At 46.1% G+C, this 20385-nt stretch overlaps 3 protein-coding genes across 3 annotated transcripts; all 3 read left to right on the forward strand.

Annotated features, from left to right (window-relative positions):
* Positions 1-9177: 9177 nt before the first annotated feature.
* On the forward strand, positions 9178-10035 carry J4E93_002386 (uncharacterized protein; the record flags this gene model as incomplete). The annotated part of the gene is made up of 1 exon (XM_049340333.1): positions 9178-10035. One exon carries the CDS (start codon positions 9178-9180, stop codon positions 10033-10035), a length of 858 nt encoding a protein of 285 aa, XP_049202655.1.
* Positions 10036-12824: 2789 nt separating this feature from the next.
* Positions 12825-14059, forward strand: J4E93_002387 (uncharacterized protein; the record flags this gene model as incomplete). Its single annotated transcript, XM_049340334.1, has 3 exons — positions 12825-13028; positions 13232-13276; positions 13331-14059. The coding sequence occupies 3 exons, from the start codon at positions 12825-12827 to the stop codon at positions 14057-14059; spliced, it is 978 nt and encodes a 325-aa protein (XP_049202656.1).
* Positions 14060-16501: 2442 nt separating this feature from the next.
* Positions 16502-18140, forward strand: J4E93_002388 (uncharacterized protein; the record flags this gene model as incomplete). The annotated part of the gene is made up of 3 exons (XM_049340335.1): positions 16502-16537; positions 16795-17376; positions 17424-18140. 3 exons carry the CDS (start codon positions 16502-16504, stop codon positions 18138-18140), a joined length of 1335 nt encoding a protein of 444 aa, XP_049202657.1.
* Between the last annotated feature and the right edge of the window lie 2245 nt (positions 18141-20385).

Raw genomic sequence — 20385 nt, forward strand, 5'->3', positions numbered from 1 at the left:
ACTAAGAATAGTGCTGCGCTTATAGCCCGCTAGAACTATAATTCTAAGCAATAGTTAAGAAAAAGCAAGAAGATTAACAATATTAAGAACTAGATTATACGCACTATTGCGCCTAAGCACCTATTACTTGCAACTATAAGTAATAATAAAAGAATAGTCTAGTCTTTTATAAAGACTCTTAAGACTACACTTGCTTCTATAGATTAGACTATATAGTATATAGTTTACGTAAAGTATTGTGCTTATCTTAAGAAGACCTAGAAAGAAACTACTAAGAAGTAGTTTAATAACTAGTTAATAATCTACTAGGAGGTAAAGATCTTTAAGCTCTTAGAGGTCGAAGAACCTTTTATAATTACTAACTTTCTTGCTATAATTAAGAAGTTTAACTCTAAGTAGGCCCGCTAGTAGTAATATAATTAATTATTTGCTATAGCTCTTAGAAAGAACACGTTAAGCCTTAATAATCTTAGTAAGGTGTTTAGCGTTGTTCTCTAGAAGATATTAATTACTACTAGAAAGAAGAAAGCTAACATAATCTTTAACGTAGTTACAGGTTAACTCTCTACTTCTACTAAGTTAGGCAAGAAGTAGTTAAGCTTACTACCTAAGCCTTGCCTCTGCAAACCTAACGCAAAGTATAAATAGAAGCCTATCTTATACTTCTAATTATAGACTATAATTACTAGATCTAGGCTACTAGGTATTCTACTAACTAAACTCTTAGCTTAAGATAAGTAAAAGATCTAGAAGCGCTATTGCGAAGAGAAGTAGAGCAGCCTACGTAAGAAGATTAAGTAATCTAGCTAGAAGATAAGCGCTCTAGCTTCTAAGTACCTAGGTAACATAGTCTTAATAATTATTTACCTAAAGAAGCTAATTGCTAAGTTTAGGCCTTCTATCTTTAGTATAGGCTTTAAGCCTTACGCGCTCTTAGCTAGTATAATTCTTAATAGTAGAGCTGTAGTCTACTTAGTTAATAATAAAGCTTTAATTAAGCCTAATTCCTTTGTTAAGACTAATAGAGAAATAGTTAAGGCAGGCAGCTAGATTCTTCTAGTAATTAGTATTAGTAATTACGTACTTTGTCTTGTTCTTAGCACCTCTAAAGAACCTAGAAAAGCTAATCTTACGCTTACTAGCGTTAAGATCGTCTCTAGTTTCTACACTAATATTGTCTTAGAGAAGCTTCTTAGAAATAGCAGTATATAGTATATAGGCTATAATTGCATAATTAGAATAGGTACGCTAGAGGCGTCTATTATTCTTATAACTCTTAAGTGTAGATTTAACCTCTTGTTTATTAAATACAACACTTCTATCTATTCTTCTAATTCTATAGTTGTAAATGCTGTTGCCTGCTTATAAGTCCTATAATTGCGCACTAGTAACGCTAACCTTTAGCATTAAAGATTAGGCTACTTAGGTAAGCGAGCTCTTAAGGCTCTTATTAAAGCTGCCTAGAATATAGAGATTACTAGCATACAGCGTAGTAAATATAATAATTACGCTACTACCTATACGTCTTAAAGAATCTCTTGTTAGCCTTATAAGCTATTACTACGTCTCTTCTTTAGAATATTATAGAACCTATTTAACTTCTCTACAAGCTATGCGCTTAATAAATAGGCTCTAATTATTAAAAAGAATTATTTAGGCAAGCTGTATAATTACAACCTAAAGAATAAGACGCTAGACTCTATAATAGAAATTATTATAAGCTTTATAGCTATAGTTAAGCGCTGCTATTAGTAAAAGATTATAGAAATTTATTAGAATAATAATACTATAACACTGCCTTAGAGAGAGCACTTAAGATATAAGAAATAGGCTAAAGAGAAGAGAATTATAATTATAACGCCTCCGCTATATACTTATAAGCCTAATAGCTTAGCAGAGAGAGCTAGCTAAGAGCTTATTACTAAGTTGATTAAGATGCGCACAAGCGCTAATCTTCTAGCTAGGCTCTAGCTAGTAATTATAAATATAGTAGCTTAACTCTATAGAATAAGTCTGTTAAAGCTTTATAGCTATTAATCTCTAGATTAGGTATTACATAAATAGTTTAGAAAGTATTTCTAATATTATTAGCTACCTAAGATTAGGCACTAGGCTACTAATCTTCGCCTAGATTAGAGTAGAATCTATGCTTATAGCTGTTAAGCGTATCTACTTAATAGTAATCGCGTAGCTAGAAAGCACTGTTAAGACTTTAAAGTTAAGCCTCGCGGCTATATAGAATATCTTGTTAGCTATTAAGCTTCTAATATATATTATATATAGGTACTAGCAATTAATTAGATAATTACAACTCGCAACGTTACCTTTAATAAGTAGAAGTTCTATTAAGGCAAACGTAAAGAGAAGCTAACTAAAGATTAAGCACTTAAGTAGATTAAAATGCTTAATAATAGCGAGCTTATTAATTCTATAGAGGAGTTTAATATTCTTTCTATTAATTAAATAGTAAGCATAGTAGAGCTGTTAACTACTAAGTAAGATCTTAGAAGTAACGTAGGCTATAATTAAAGTAATAAGGTTAGCCTATCTATTAAACATAATTAAGGCTCTATTAATTTAACAGAGATAGAGCATAAGGCTAGTATTCTATTAGGAATTTCTAATAATTAACAGCTTTCTACTAGGCTTACTACTCTAGAACCTACGCCTAAGCGTAAGATTTTAGAGGTAGGCAATTAAAGTAATTACAGAGTTCCTAACAGTTAAAGAGCGGTGCACACGCCTAAGAGAGCTAACCTGTTAGAGCCTAGAGGTAGAGAGCCTTCTATACACAGATTAGAAGATCTAACTCTATCTATTAAGCTTATTATAATAGACTTTAGTTCTACAGAAATAGATAAAAGACTAGCTTAACTAGAGCAAGCGCTAAAGAGACTAAAAGGTAGACTACCTAAATTAGCAGCCTTCTCTTAATAATTAACGTAGCTACAGAATTAGCTAATAGCTAAATTCTCTAGAACGCGCTGTAGCAAGAGAATTACAGGTAAATAGCCTAAGCGCTCTCTTTCTATAAATGTCTATTAACTATTAAAATACCTAAAAGGTAAGAGCAAACAGCTAGCTTAGCCTAGTAATTAACTAGAGAGTAACAGCGCAGGTAGCGTAAATACAGTAATTGTAGGCTTAGTTAATAAGTAAGCCTAGATTAACTTTTATAAGACCTACCTCCCTAGTCTTTAAGAAGACTAGAATAATTAAGCTAGCTACAAGACTATAAACTCTATTATTATAGCTGCTGCGCTTAGTAAGTATAAGCTAAAAGCTACTTACTAACACCGCGATAATCTTTAAGAGCCGCCTAGATTATAGAAATAACTAATCTAGTATCTAATGCGCACGCTCTTTAAAGATGCCTCTAAGAGAGAGATTAATTAGCTAAGTAAGAAGAGAACCTAGACAGAAATCTATAGGTTATAAGCCTAAGATTAGCTACTTCTATTAAAATAGGTGTAGACTTATAAGTACAATTAAGATAGCTATCTTCTTAAATACAAAGCTTAAATTATAGTTTATAGTAATCTCTAGAAGAAGAACTTAATTAACTTAACTTATATAGTAATACTTACTACAAAGTTCTTCTGCGCTGCAATAGTAATCGCCGCCTAAGACAATCTAGAGATTAAATAGTTTAATGTTATAGAAGTATTTCTTAACGCAAAGATTATAGTAAAGAACCTAGTAATCTATAAGATGCTAGATAGCTTTAGAAAGCTAGAATTATATATGCAGCTTAACTGCGCGCTCTATAAATTGCAAAACTCTCTACTATTATAGTATAAGAAGTTCTTAGAAACGCTAAGAGCTATTAGCATAATAGCTTCTTAAGAGAAGCTCTACCTCTTCTTTAATTAAGAATGTAAGATTCTTATTCTCTTCTACGTTAATAATATCTTGTTACTCTATTATAAGAGTATAGAGTAACGCGCAATAGCTATATAGGCTAAGATCTTTAGTAAGTATAAGATCTAAGATTAGAGAGATATAGAGTAGTTTCTTAGTATTTGTGTAATTAGAGACTAATATCTAAAGATAATTACACTTATTTATAATACGTATATAGATAAGATGCTTAAGAAGTTTAAGCTTAGAGATAGATCTTTCTCTTTAACGCCTCTGCTATTAGAAGAGCTAATTAAGAATACTAGAGAAGTAACTAAGCCTAAGATTAAGAGATACTAGAAAATAGTTAGCTCTATGCTTTATACAGCGATTATACTCTAACTAGATATAGCGTATACTACCTTAAAGCTCTTACACTTTCTTACAAACCTAAGTAATAAGTATAAGAAGGCTGTAGAGCGAGTAATTATATATCTCTACTATACCTGCTTTAATGCAATCTAGTACAGCAACTATAATAGGCCTAATCTAATAATTACTAGAGACGCATTCTTTGCTAATAACCTAGAGACCTACTAATTATCTTATAGATATATTACTATATTATATAGAGGCGCGATCTTCTAGAAAGCTATAAGGTAGAGTATAGTTACTACCTCTACTATAGAAGCAGAGCTGCTCGCTTTTAAGCACACTACTAAGAAAGCTATAGCGCTTAGGCGCTTTCTTAAGAAGCTAGCGCTTAATCTTAGAGAACTCTAGACTATCTAGTGTAATAATTAGCAGACTATTAGGCTAGTTGTTAGAAAGAATAAGCGAATTAACACTTAGCTTAGGCATATTAATATCTAGAATATGTAGCTGCAGTAGGAATATACTAAAGAATTATTTAAGGTTAAGTATTTAGAGACCGCAATTATACCTATAGATAGATTAACTAAATTGCTTACTTAAAAACAGTTTAAGAAGTTTAAACAGCTACTTAACTTGTAAGATTTATAATATTTAATTCTTAAGAAGTAGATAGAGTAGAGAGATCTTTATTTAGACTACTACTATAAAGGTTAATTATACTTAAGCTAGATCTTAGTTACTCTAAACAGCGCCTAGTTATAAGAAAGTAATTACTAATAATTAACGTAAGCATAAAGTAGCTAAATTACTAAACTTTTCTACTAGACTAACCTACATAGCTACTAACTTACTAACTACTATAGCAGCAATCTCTCTAATTATAACCCTTATAGTTATTCTTATTAAGAGCTAGCTTACTATTCTAGCTATTCTTAAAATTCTTAACCTAAGCTCGCAGACAAGTAGTCTTAGTAGCTTAAGCCTGCATATAAATCTTAAGCTATATCTACTTATACTTAGCACGCATTATCGCCTTCTTGTACTTAGCCTGTTCTAGCAGACGCTAAGCATAGTAGCAGAACCTATTACTTGCAACACTAGATATAGAGCTATTAGATTAACAACTACGTAGCTAAGAATTGTAATACTAAGAATAATTATCGCGCAGCTAAGACTAATAATTGCGCTACTAAGACTAGTAGTCGCGCTACTAAGACTAACAATAACTATACTAATCCTGCTGCTAATCCTGCAGCAGCTAATTTCTAAATTAAAAAACCTATAGCTAGAAAGTTAGTAGCAGCAGCTACTAGATTAAGCTCTAATAATAATATCCTAAGTATTACGATATTAGATTAAAGGCTACAGGCAGACAACTCTAAGCAGAAAGCGCAGGTAGAGCTATCTAGCTACTACCTATATTAATATCTCTTATTCTCTTGCTTAGTATTATAGACTTACTATAGGCACTGCGTTAATTAGACTTATAAAAAGTTGTAGGCAGAGCACTCTTTAAGCTCTTCTTACTTAAGAACTTAGAAGTTCTACCTAATAATTTAGCTAGAGTCTTAGAACTACTCTTAGCTTCTTTCTTCTACTTCTTATAAGCGCAGAGATTCTTGTAGAGCTGCTTACAATGCTTAATAGCGTTCTTAGATCTCTAGCGCTATTATTAAGTTAGCAAAGAATTAAAAGAGCTAAAGAGAAGAGAATTATAAACTTACTTAAGCACTATAGTAATCTGCTATACCTATAAAGTAATTGTAAAGGTCTTAATTAGCTAGATAGCAATTATAAGAATTATAGAATAAACACTATGTAACCTAGTAGAGTTGCTTAAAGTAATTAGGCTCTAGAATATTATTAAGAAGTTACTAATAGATATAGCGCTTACACTAGAGACGTTAAGAAGCGTTATAGTTAGGTATTACCCTAACTTACTTACGCTAATAACTAGTATGCGCTAGGTGTAGATAATCTAGAAGAGTCTTAGGCTTAGAAGCCTTACTCTTAGACTTCTTAGAAGAGTAACTATAACTATAGTTTTTACTTAGAGACGCTTACTTCTCTTAATTTTAAGCGCCTTAGTTCTTAACATAGTTAGATTGCTAAGAGCCTAAACTCTAAGTCTAGAAAGCATTATCTTTAACAAAGATACTACTCTTAGAAATAGGCTTAATAGTCTCTTAGACGTTCTTGTAGTTAAGCTTAGTAAACTAAGAGCTTTTACAACCTAAGTAGGCACGCTTAATATATAATTCTAAGCGCTAGCGATTCTTATAGAGGTTGTTACTAGAGTTACTAGACGCTATAAAGCTCTAAGATAGTTAAGTGTTAGAAGCCTAATTACCTTATGTAAAGCTGCTAGAGAATAGGCTATTAGCTGCTGTTATTCTAGAAGAGAGAGGTAGAACTTAATTAGTAGACGCCTAGAGTTAATTAAGGTAGGTAGGTTAAGCGCTTAACCGCAGAGCGCTGTTAAGCAGAGCGCTATTACGCTAAGTGCTTACTCGCGCATTATAATTGCTGCTGCTAGAAGTATTGTAATTAGAGCGCGAGACGCTGTTACAGTAGAAGCTAGAGCGCTAACGCTCGCGGCTGTTGTTAGAGTTAGAAGTAGAGTTATTAGACTAAATTATAATAGTTAGCTATTAATTTAGGTATAAGAGCAAGAACTTACTATAGTAATAGAGAGAACAGAGAAGTAAGCAGAGTAGTGTGTTAAGAGGAGTAGAGAATTAAGCGCAGGGACTTAAGAGCGCTAAGGCTTAAGAGCTAAGGATCTTAAGTAGACAAGTTAATTAGATAGGCAGCTTATTAGATTATTAGCTTAAGCGTCTTAATAATATAGAAGAGGATAATTATAGTAGAGAAGAGAAGAATTAGAAGACTTATTATTATAAAGTCTCTAATCTTAGCCTAAGCGCGTACCTACGTAGAAAGCTAGCGTAGCTTATTAAGCTGTTAATTACGCTACAAACTCTTACCTAGAAGAGATTAGAAGCCTAGATCTTACTGTTAGGATTGTCTCTTACTAGTTAGATGCCTAGATTCCTATAGCTATTAGCTGCATTTTAGGCTATTATAAGGCAATTCCTAAACTAATAGAGTTAATTCCTAGGCTGTTAGGCCTTGTTTAAATAAACAAAAGCTTACTACTATTAGTGTTAAGCATAATTAAACGCTTAGTTAGGCTGCAACCTACTACTACGCTCTAGATCCTTAAGCCTAGACTCCGCTAGAGTATACTAATTACAGCAGATTTAATAGGAATAATTTTAGTAGGGTAGATTAATGCTCTTGCTGCCCTAGAGGGTGTGTTAAAGTTAGAGAATAGTTATAATTAACTAATTACAGACACGTAATTGCTTAGCTCTTAGGTATATAGCTAGGGATTTTATTCTAACTTTCTTTTGTAGTAGAATAATTACAATATACTTAATTATCTCTAATTGTCAATTGTCTCTAGCTCTAACAATTGTACACTAGTATAAGGGGATGTGCGTATAGTAATCACCTAAAACCTTGCGACCACCCCAAGTGAGGAATAGCCTATGTACAGAAAAGTTTGTGGTTTTCCATGATTCGAATCAGACAATCCCCAGGAAGGCGCCGTGTCGCATCGGTTTGTCACGCCGTAATAAAATCCTGCAAATTCTTTGGGGGTACATTGTTTCAACTCAAAGTCAAGTAATCAAGCTTTGCGCAGTCATGAATTCCGCAGTGCAGATGATCAAGGGGGTGTTCAGCTAAACTGCTCTTCAACATCTCGAAAATGCGCTAGCGGTTTAGTATGACCTGGCACAGGAGCCAAGGATCTAAGATATACCAGCTCACTCCAAGACGAGCTGAGGTCGTAAAACACTCAAAGCATCCATCGTATGATGCGCTAGCTGATAAGTGATAGGAATGCAAGAGCGTTGGTGATGCACCTGTACCTGTTGGTCGTGACTTGGGGTGTAGGTGTTTCGAGATGACATGATGTTCACCGTAGAACATAATAACGGCATCGCTGCTGCAGATGTTCAGAAGTGGTCGAGAGGACCAACATACGCCCCCTCACGAGAGTCGACTGTTCTGGAATTCACTGCCATTTTGATCTCGATCTGGATCGAGCCACGTGAACGTCGTCCAGGGTTATGAACCGGAACATACCGAGCCCGCTCGTTGCCAAGTCGCATGCCCATGGTAAGCGAAGTGGAAGCTGCTGGAATGACAAAGCAGACGGCGATGACCATATGCTGAAAAGATCCAGGTGCTGAGGGAAGTATTACCGGATGTCACCGCCTGGAATTGATTGGGTATAGTGTATCAGCTTGCTGGCTGTGATTCGATGTGGGAGGGTTGTCCGGCTAGAATTTCTTCCCCGCGTCGAACTTCGCAGAGCACCTGCATCGACGTCACGGCACTCTGCGACATGGGAACGACAGCTGCGTCTCACACCGTGAGGAGGCGGGCATCGCGTACTACAAATGTGCTGGGTAGACCATTCTAGACTCGCAATCCTGGCGCAGATCGTATGATAAAGCTAGGCGCCGCGAGATTACCAGCAGTTTGGCCATTCAAGTGGCGGTTATCATGGCTGCAAGAAGGCCATGAAAAAGTCTTGTCACCGGGGTTTGGTTGGAGCTGAGATCTTGGTGTGACAAGTGGTCCAGCGGGTTGCTTCTCCGCCGTCTTCGCTGCGCGCCCGAGCTCGGAATCTTCTAGGCGCAGCGCAATCAAGCCTACCGCACTGTCTGGGAGCTGGCAAAAGCCGGTGTGTTTCCCGTTGATCGTTCGATATTCTGCTTCCACCCGATCACCGGCTCCATCACTAGCCAGGATACCAAGGTAGGGCTGATGACAGAGTGACGACAGGACGAATAGCCCTTGAATATATACTGCCATAAGACTTCGCCAAACCTGAGTGACTAGGAATAAACGCCCTCCCACACGACTCCGCGGCAGCCAGACACCAAGATGGACTTTTCTAATCTGCCTGCCTTCCCCATGGCCGCGAACAACCCGATGTACTCTCCCAACAGCGATGCCTTCCCATCACCAGACGAAATCGACGCTTACCTTACGGAGTCGTATCCCGCAGTTTCCGACTATGGTTTCAATACCTACGACAGCAGGAGCGGCCAGTGCTTCAACCGATCCATCACGCCAGGAGCCCGAGATGTGAACTGGAGTGCACCGGTACCCAACAGCTACGTCAGCACACCATCACTTGTTAGTGCAACGAGCGCAGGCGGTGAAGCTCCTCTGAATGCATGGCCGAATTACAGCTCAACGCCCTTGAGCTGCCCAGCGGATTTCCAACACACCTACACTGCAACCGAATTCCCCAACGGCTATCCGTCCAATCCCTCTCCCTTGCCGACGCCGCCCACTGGCCACGGCAGCCCAATATCCCTATCGCCCACCGCACCCCACGGCATCTCTCCCGAGGACACCTCCCTCAAGCCGCCTGCTCCACGCAAACGAGGCCGACCTCGCATCCACCGCCCCGCCTCTGAGCCTTCCGCAACTACTACCGCCAAAATCGCCCGGACGCAATGCATGCCCCACACTGAAGTCGAGCGCAAGTACCGCGAGAAGCTCAATGCAGAGCTAGAGCGACTACGTCGGGCTGTACCCATGTTACCGCAGAGTGATGCCACGGATACGGGCGCAGTGAAGCCTAGCAAGAGCATGGTACTGGCAGTGGCCATCGACTACATTAAAGAGTTGGAGAGGCAACGAGATGCAGCCGTCGAAGAGGTAGAGCGACTAGGAGGCAAGATGAGATTTGGAAGGGCAGGGGTTAGGAAAAGGGAGGATGGGGATGTTTGAGCGGTGGCGTGATACTTTTGTAGTAACGCCGAGTGGTCATAACGGCGTCATGACAGGCACTTGGGATCGCACGATGGGCGACCATGACTCTCAAAAGTCCGTTCTGGCTTCTCACGTCCTTCTTCGAATTACGGCCTTCGCATACGGGTTCAGTCTCGCACTTTGGGTATACATAATGCTTGGAGTTCACGGTGTTTTACAAGGTGTGGAGGGAGGGTGGCAGAGCGTGGCTGGTACACGCTGCATGGTACACAGTATCTTGGGCACGATGCAGCGGAATTACGTACCACTTAACATTCGGATACACGATTAGATACCCAGATTATTATTAGTTTAGGGGGGTTGCGCTCTTATTGCGCGGGGTTGCGGGTAGACAGCAGTGACACACTGCAAGAAGACAGTTCAATGTAATATATACCTTAAATGTTGATTCTCCAGCTGCAGCCATGTATGCTGATGAACGCAATAAGACGGCGTAAGACGCCTTCTAACGCCAGGTACTCAGCTGCATGTCGCTTTAATGAGAAGCCGTAGAAGTTGCGAAGTGTTGGACGATAGGGATTGTAGCACAAACAGTACTTCTCTTATGTTGCTGCGTCCGTAAATACGGGGAAGCAAACAGAGCCAGTCCGCTGTAATTGATCGGCTCACTAACTGCATATCAGACTACACTGAAGCACAATCCAGATATCGCGAGCCTCGTCGCCTCCACTTCTGCTTAAAGTCATCATCACTCATTACAACGACTTTGAGGTTAGCCGCCCACGGTGGGCTGCGTTAGACACAGTCCCTCCAAAAAGATACCTGCTCCGATGTGAGAACAAGTGGAGACCGCGATGCATAATATTCGCAGATTTGTTGCTGGGTTTCAGTGAATCTTCGTCACAACGACTACTTCATTGCATATGAAATATACATTCCGGATACATTGTAACCTAATAGATACAGGAGGAAAGACAGTGGTCTGATCAACCTTGCTGTCAGACCAGCTTGCCTGTTCGCATCCACATGCCCCGAAAACGTCAATACTTTCAGCGTGTATTTGATAAAAAGGTTAGCTACAGCGTTGGATAGGGAGACTAACAGCAACACAGCTGACCGATCAACCCGCCATGCACATAAGCAAAGATGACACATACATATCCTCCGCCTCATCCCGCTTCACCCATTTCTCCCTGCGCCAGTACGTGTACCAATCGGTATCCTTCCCCCAAAGCCTCCAAGATCCGCTTCTAACACACATCCAGCACATCACCCACCCAAGACACACATAACCAGAATAATACCTCCGAAATCTCACATCATTTTATAGTGCATGCCAGCGGCTCACACACAGCCATCTCATGTCGTATCCGTATAGCACTTTCCGGTCTCAACAACAAGCACCAACACGGACGGCTCACCTCGTCGCAGAGAAGCCGTTTGTGGGAACGTGGGATACAGTGCAGCATGCGGATTTGTTGGGATAGCGATACAAGGCAATCAAACGAGCATACTCTGCGATAGATGAAGAGCTGGAGCTAGCTTCATACAGCTGGGGTGCACAGATCACAGTCCCACGCTTCCATGGACGACAGGAGGGGGATGGTAGGTAAAGCGGCGCATCGTCTTCCACACTGTCGCAAAGGAACGGACGTCCTGGGAACGATACCACAGAAAGTGGAGTGAGACGTCCATCAAATCGTGGAGAAATGTGTTTGATGTGGAAGGTAGGTAAGCGGCGAATGGATCTACACACAGGTTCCGTTCGTTCCAGCCCCTCTCCCCCATCGATCCTGCCCACTCTCCCCGCGTACTTCCACTCCACCACTCCACCAATCCACCAATCCGTTTACGGAGACAGACACTAGCGCGATATTTCGAAGCCACCTGCACCAACCTTGGGCGTTCTTACTCGGCACCAGTCACACCATTCTCACACCACTCGACTGTCTGCACGCGTATCGATGGCGCTGGAGATAGCCGAGAAAGACGAGGCGGGGAATCTGGTGGCGCAGTATGTTACTTCTGCGGAAGGCAAGAGGGTTGATGTGATTGTATGTTTTATGCACGTTTCGTGTTACTACGACATGAGTTACCAGGTTTACTTCCAAGGTTGCGTTTGATATCTCGGTGTTTGTACTGCAAATTCGACCCCAGAAACGCGTTGGCGAAACAGGTGTTTACGGTTACTGACATACCATCTCCACCATTTTAGTACCCCGGAGAAGCAAAGAGCTATGTGCAACGCCTTCTGGATGTGTTTCTCCCGGCGGGGTATCCGCAGAGTGTGACGGAGGATTATATTCGTTATCAGATCTATGTATGTTCTACTGAGACCTTTCCTCTTCTGATCTATGATAGTTTCGGTTAAAACATCAGGAACACAGGAAAGCTGATGGAGATATGTTGATATAGGACTCGCTTCAAGCGTTCTCGTCGTCAATTGCGGGGATGTTGGCGTCGAGGGCTGTTCTGGAAGGTATGTCTCCGTGTGCGGTATGGAGTATACTGAGCATATGTCTTTACATTCCTTGTGAAAACCACGCGCTCTGCATGGCCAACAAGGCTCTCAAGAGCAATCACCGTACATCACAAGCACCAAACATGGAGACACTCCATCACGATGACACCCAACAACAAATCTCGTCACCACCCATCTAACCACCCACCCAGGCGTCGGCGTCGGCGACTCAACTGCATCCCCCACCTCCGCCCTCCTCCTCTCCGTACTCCAAGAGTCCACCGGCCGCATCGCTACGATCCTCTTCGCGCACCGTCTCGGCACTGCCCTCGAACCAGAATGCAAAATGTACCGTCTAGCCGCCGACGTCTTCAACGATACAGCCATGGTGCTCGACTGCTTATCGCCTGCATTCCCCAAACCCATTCGCGTGGCTGTACTGAGCTTCTCGAGCTGTCTGAGGGCTCTGTGTGGAGTTTGTGCAGGGAGTGCGAAAGCGAGTTTGAGTGCGCATTTTGCGAAGAAGGGGAATTTGGGGGAGGTGAATGCCGTGAGTTCACCATTTTCTGCTTTTCTCCCTATGAACCAGCGAGCAGAGAAGTAATCGGACGACTGCAAGCACGTGTCTTACAATGGGTATTAAGACAATGTGCTATCATGCCCAATACACAGATCTGCATAGATAGCTTACGACTTATGCTGTGGGGCACAGTGTAGGTTGGGTACACATGACCGTGACTGACTAATGCTTAGAAAGACTCGAGCCAAGAAACAGTCATATCTCTAATGGGTATGCTCGTAAGTATCGCCGAGCTTACACGCTGCTGATGTAATGACTAATACGCCGGCTAGGCAGGCAGTCTGGTAGTATCCTACATCACCTCACCCTTTGCGACATGGAGCACACTCATCTTCCTGCTAGGATTACATCTAGTAACCAACTATGCCGCTGTGAGAGCCGTCAGCATCGCATCCCTCAACAGACAGCGCGCCAACATCCTGTTCAGCAACATGTTCCAACACGGCGTTGTGCTGAGTCCGACCGAAGTGTCTAAGCGCGAGCGCATCTTCCACAGAGGTGACGTATTGCGCTGGTCCGACGACGAAGTGCTCGGCCAGTGTAAGATTGGCGTATCTCTCCAGGATATGCTAGGCCGGATTGGGGAGCAAAACACGCAGACGGGCTCGCTCGCTCTGCGGACTATACAAATCTCCGAACTACTAACCGTCTTCGCCGGCGAGGCCTACATCATGTGTCCCGCTGCATCCGCATCTTATATCTCCATTGCACTGAAAGCAGAGTGTGGACCGACGGATCATCTCAAAGCATGGGCTCACGCACTGTTGTTTGCGAAGAGGGCCCGAGATGGGAATGGGCATTCGGGTGATCAGCCCAATGAAGCACTACCTCCGACCAAGGATCGCCTGAAGGCTGAGTTGAGGCAGACGTTGGAGGACGTCCGGGCGACGTTTGGAAAATATGGGGACGAGATGAGGGGGAAGGGATGGGATCTAGATGTCGCTGCGCTTGAGACGCAAGCCGGGACACGGTTGCAAATGGGCATCCAGAAAGTCGGATGACGAGGTTGCATGAACCTCAACTGCCTTGTCAAGAGCCGTGAAACGAACGACGTGAAAAACACCAAGGAGATACCTAGACGGGCGTCTTGTTGGGGAGACAGGTAACCCGATCGAAGCACTCGCGTGTTGCAGGCTGTCGTGGGATCCAGGGCAAACGTAACCAACGTCGCTTGGTAACGACGTCAGCAGATTGACTCATCGGCAACGGCATAGGATCGGCACCAGCATGTAGCGCTGGCCCTATGTTTGAAGCAGTTTGATGACCACCAGCATGTCTTTTACCTCTTTCCTTTTCCTGCTCACACAGTGTGCCAGCGCAGACGCATCAGTGCATCGCTCAAACAGTGGTTACGGTCCACATCGGTCCGGTTTCATGTACACCTGGCGTCTCTTCGGCGGGCGGTCGCCGGTTCCGAAGCAATCAATGCTTGAGTCCAAGCTCAACACCACAATGTGGAGTGTGGACAGGCAATGCTGTGCAAAGAATGGAAACTAAGGCTAAATGCCATGAATCTCGTGATTGCTCAGAATCATGACACAGGGCCCATATGGCCTTGGTAGTGAGGATTTCTTCAAGTCAACGTCGGGAAGCTGGTACCGAGGGCGTGGTCGTTGGGGCTCTAACAAGCAAAAAGGCGCACATTATGGACGCCACCATGCAAGGAGAGGACATGTCGTTCCGACATGACTGAGGCTCGAACAACAGAGACTCCGCCAAGGTCAGCGTGTAGTTTCAGCGATCGCGGTGCTCCGACGGAGCGTGGGATGCGGCTAAAAAACGAAACCCCACGAAGCGGTGAAGCGGGTGAATCACGACTACGCGAACAAAAATGGCCCACTTGCTGCGTCATGCTGTGTTCCTGAGGCTCCGAGCTTTTTTTGTTGGCGGCTCAAAATTTTCGGAGCGGAAAGAATTTGGGTGCGCGTCGGCGCGAGCTGAGTCGTTAGCCGGCTACTGGCGGTGCTGCAACGACACAGCAGTCCTTCTAGAAGCGCCACATTTGCATCTTCACGAAGCACGGCAGGGTCGGCGCTTGGAGAAAGCCCGAAGGCGCCCTCAACAGGTGGCAGCGCTACATCGAATGGGTGAGCGATTTCCGAGGTGAAGGCTTCGAGGGTGGAGTGTTACAGGCGTTTCGCTGGACATGCAGGAGGTTGACGGAGATCCTGGATCGACGCGCAGGGCAGATGGATGCACTAGGCAGGTTCGGGTAAATTTCTAGAAGGATGAAATCGTTCTAGAAGATATCTTCGGTGGCACGGTGAAAGAAAGTGCGATGGGGCAGGGATTGGGGGTGGTGGCCTGATGAGTGATGGTAGCGCTGGTGGAACGTCAGCATTCGCTCGTTTGACGACAGCGAGACGCTGGCGGGATACTAGATAGTAGGACAGGATAGTATAGCCGGGTGGATAGAGCAGCGAGGCCAAAAGAAACGGCATGCACTGCAGTTGGAGGTGAGTATCAGTGTGCACTGTTTGCTAGAGAAGCATGCTAGAAGGCGCCGGCGGATCCCAGGTGGAGCGCGGTTGGCTGAGGGCGGGTTTGCGTCAGTAATGGGCGAGATTGGGGAGCACTTGGAGGACGAGTCTGACCCCAGGCGTAGGGCGAGGGCCAAGCGTGTGGCCGTGCGGGCTGGCGTGGTGTAAGACAGCAGGAGCGTGATTGGCGAGGACGACTTGATCAAGTACCGTTGCGCGTGCACATCACGCGGCAGCAGGTGACACTGGGCATGGTGTTGTCGTGGGCTGTACATATCGTGACAAAGCAAGCAAGAGACACGGGCGGGCGGGCGTGCGATCGATCTACTTTCCTTTGTTGTGTAGGCAGAGTCATAGGGTGGATTAGTGGGCGGCCGTCGTTTGCGGCGTGCTGGGAGCTGCTCGGGCTGCGCATTCCACGTCCCTGGGACATCCACTGTGCACTCCAACTTTCCTTACGAGAGCAATGGCGACAATCAATTGAGAGAAACTGGAGAAGGGTGCTCTTTATCGTCTAAAAGGGCCGTTTGGCGCAGGCTACGCCCAGTCGGCTGCTAGAGGGTGCTAGAGAGGGCTGCGGCGACGCACAAGGCTGGGGGGCCAAGGTAATCTATGCACGCAGCTAGTGCCGGGCGTCGCAACCAGACGGGCATGGCTCGTGGTGATGGGGCTGCGATGGGTGAGATATGTCGCGACCGTGCTGGCAGTCTGCGGTGCTACCTCCCACGCCCTCGGAAAGCGACGCGTCGTTCGTCGGTGACGGTGTCGCAGTGTCGCAGTGTCGCAGTCTGTCACAGCAGGCGGCCAGGTCGGGCAAGGCAGCGCCCATCGGCGTGGCAAGACTGGATAGCAGGGGGCGGTTTCGGCCAGGATGATGATGCGGGCGTGCGTCTTCCAGAAGACATGGGCGGCCAATGCCCAGGTAGCGCGTGCCGCCGCTTTTACGGCAGCGAGCCCTCAGCCATGGGCCCTCGATCCTTCGTGATGGCCAAACCGCTGGTGGGCCCTGGCGTGTGCGTCCTGACTGAGCTTTCCGCCCAAGCATTGACCCAAGACTCCCTGACTCTCCACTGCCGCTTGCTCAAAACCACGCTGAGCCGCACCTGTCCAGCCCATGCCTAGGTAGCCCGTCCCATAGCCACGTCCTGACGCATATCAACCCACACGCCTACACCACAACGTATATACCCGCCCACCACCCACCACTCCCCCCGATGCTGCCGCCGCCGGAGCGTTAACTTCCCACCACGCCCAAGACACTAGGTTCGCCCGAACCTCGTGCCGCCAACGCCAAGCTGGCGCAACAACTGCAACTCTGCTCCTGTGACGGCTTCGACGAGCAGAGCAGGAACAACGCCCGCCGTGTCTACAAGCACTTCTGGCGCAGCGTCATGGTCACACGCAAACCCGGAACCAACGCCCTGTCCATCCGCACCGACTCGACCGCCTCGTCCTCGCCCACGCCCTCGCTGCACGACTTTGATGCCCGCGACGTCAAGATGGCCCTGTCCGACTGCCAGCCCGCCCCGCTGACCGTCTCGATACCCAAGAACATCCCCAGCCCCCAATGCCGGAAACCAAACCTGCAGGAGATCCTCAGCAACACCGCCCCGCCGCCCTACACCCTCACCTCCTTCATGGCCTTCCTGTCACAGAACCACTGCCTTGAGAACCTCGAATTCACCATGGACGCCTCCCGCTACCGCAAGCACTACTCCAAGATGGTCAACCGCCATCCGGGCAGCCCCATCTCGCCCTTGTCCGAAGAGTGCGGCTACGTGCTGATGCTCTGGCGTCGATTGATCGATGCCTACATCCGCGAGTCCGGCCCACGAGAAGTACGTTCTTTCAATCCTATCTACCCAACCTCCACTAACAATCGCAGGTCAACCTCCCCGCCGAAGTCCGCGACACTTTACTAAGCCTCTCCGACTCATACGTCCCACCCCACCCATCTGCATTAGACAGTGCCGTGGCCAAGATCAACGAGCTCATGGAGGAGAGCGTACTAGTCTCATTCCTCAACTCAGTCAGCCCACAGAGCGCCCACCCCGCCAGCCACGACAGCTACGCCGGCAGCAACATCTCGCGCTCATCGACCCGCAGCTACGAGGAGCGGAGTATGCTCTCCCGCTCGTCACAGCCACCCGTGCCTGCCCACCAACGAGCATCGGCACCGTCGTCACTGACGTCTGGCTTCATGGCCTCGAGACCCTTCTCACACTCTCGGTTCCACTCCCAGCCGACCTCTTCCGGTCAAGCACACACCCGTGTTACATCTGGCTACACTAGTGGCAGCGATGCATTGACCGATGACTCTGGCAGCGCCAGCAGCCCGTCGGGCATGAGCGACCCACTTACACCGCCCGGCACACCGCCCATGAGCGATTACCCCATGGCAGACTTCCACCAAGCCTACTACGACACTGGCTCACATAGCGGCACACCCAGTCCTCGCAACAGCCGAGGAGAGCACAATGGCCTCGCCAGCGCTACTAGGGATAGCTGGAAGCGAGTAAGCAGCAAGCTCTGGCCCAAGAAGAAGAGCGGTGGCCAGCTCCGAGACGACGAACCAGGCGTTGTCGAGGGTGGTCTGTTCTAAGCCACCCACTCTTACATTCTTCACCACACCGACATTCCGTCATTCAAAAGCGACACGATTACGAAGATGCAATCAGAGCGATTTGCATCACCTTGACCTTGCATACTGGGTTGCATAAACACCGGCGTAACTGATTTCCCACCCCGAGTCCACGGGCATGCGAAGGCGCAACTGGCTCACACGACCCGGCGAGGTTGTTTTCGGCATTTCCACTTCCTTCTCAACTTCAAACTACTAGACATTTTGCGAAACGGCGTTGCGAAACTTGGCGGCCACACTTCCTATATCCACTTGTAGTGGCTAGGCCCTGGCGTTACATTTGACGTTTCCATCTATCAAGAGCATATCACGAATGACCTACTGGGCGGACGGTTCTGAATATTTTCTCTGTATCATTACGGCTACTTTTCACTTTGCCCCAAAGCGGGACGTGCTTCGGATTTGTTTCCGAGGTGCATTGACTGTTCATAGGCATGGATGGGGTTCGGATTGGAGTAGATACCAAAGCGCATGAAGCGCTAGAATCACGACTGTTTACCATGTTGGTCAACAACACACAAACACTGTTTCAATGCCGTTCCCTTGCTGTGATGTTCTTACTCAATTAGGCAATATCGGATACAGATTGTCTACGCCATCGCAATGGTACCTCCGACTCCCTTTCTGTACCAACATATCGGAACTTCACTCCCTCCACATCAACAAATCGCATCTTACAAAGCGCCCACCAACCTGATGCCTTGCATCGGAGCTCTTTCGTCCGGGACAGCATGTAGATCTTCTCTTGCGCATAGGCTGCGCAAGGAATCGCCGAACGCAAAGCAAAGGGATATCCTCAATCAATCCCTTTCGGCGTATAACCGGGACGCCCATCGGTGGTCATATGGGACACACCGATAATAGCAGTCTCCTTTCCACTCCTTGAACACCGACTCCGCGGTATCCCTTGGATCCTTTCCGCCCCTACTCCTCCCCGCTGGGCTGGAGACGGTCGCCGAGGACCCGGGCGAATGAGCTGCTGGATTGGGAAAGCCCTTCTTTCCATCGTGTACTTTCAGCTACGCCATTGATGTGCTACCCATGGCCACGGGTTGGGTAAGGGATGCGGTGCCCGAGGTGCCCGGTGCGAGGGCAATCGGGCAAGGAAGATGCGTGACGTGTGAAGCGTAGACCAATGTGTTGGGTGGTGAACTTGAAGTTGGGGTGGAAGGATGAGTAGGCGGAGACTTTGTCATGGCAGTTGTACCATCACGGGGTGGCGTCTTAGGCCACGTGCTGTGAGTCGGTCGATAATTCCTCCATTTCATGCGTGCACGATGAAATCCACATGGCGATTGCTATTTTCTTACACGCCTCTCCCTTTCCTATTCGGATCCGAACCACACGCCATACTCCGAGTACGAGCACACCAACCAAGGCGTAACGATAGGCCGCCTCCGCGGATCTCTATCTCACATCATCCCATTGAACCCAAACTCTATCCCTAAATCACATACATGGCACACCGATCAGCCTCGCGCTCCAGCTCACCACGCAGCTCCAACGACGTGTAACCGAGCGCGCCAGCCCGCTCGCCGACCCCAATCCTCAGGAACATGGCCATTACCAATCCCATGCTCGCGGAATCCGCCCTTCGTGTCCAGAACGCCGTTCACATGTCGTTGCCAAGCCCGAAGTCCTCCTCTTCGTTGGGTCGACTGCAACTGTGCCGCACGCAAAGGATGCGAGTGCGAGTAATGTTGGTGGTGGCGTAGGGTAAGGTAAATCACAAACTCATGCATAACTCTTGATCCTCCCTCGTGCACGAACGTTTGGTTTGTTCTATTCTCTTTTTAGGTAGTCCCTGGGGAGAGCTGGCACGTGGAGTTGGCGTGCATTGCATTGCCGCGAACGTGGTTTCGGGACCCCGTTGTGCTGGGCAGGATGAGGTAATCGCTCCTGGGACGACGATGTGATGTCTAAGGGGAGTTACATTGCTGATGGTATACGGTATACGGTATGCATCTACAAATCTCCTATACAAAGTGCCCGGGCCAGGTATCCTCTACGGCATCAGCGATATCCGTAATGTGCTATACCATGGCTCCCTTGATATTGTTGTCGTTCAGCGCTTACGGCGGCTCGAGGTACCATGCGGGTAAACTCGTTTCAAAGATGGGACGTTGAATCGATGTTCAGGCATGACATGTTTCACTTGAATACTGGTGGAAGACTTGACTCGGAAGCCTCTGGGATGCCTTGTCTT

This window comes from Alternaria ventricosa (assembly GCF_023758065.1).
Source record: "Alternaria ventricosa strain BMP 2768 chromosome Unknown scaffold_3, whole genome shotgun sequence".
Classification (NCBI taxonomy): Eukaryota; Fungi; Ascomycota; class Dothideomycetes; order Pleosporales; family Pleosporaceae; genus Alternaria; species Alternaria ventricosa.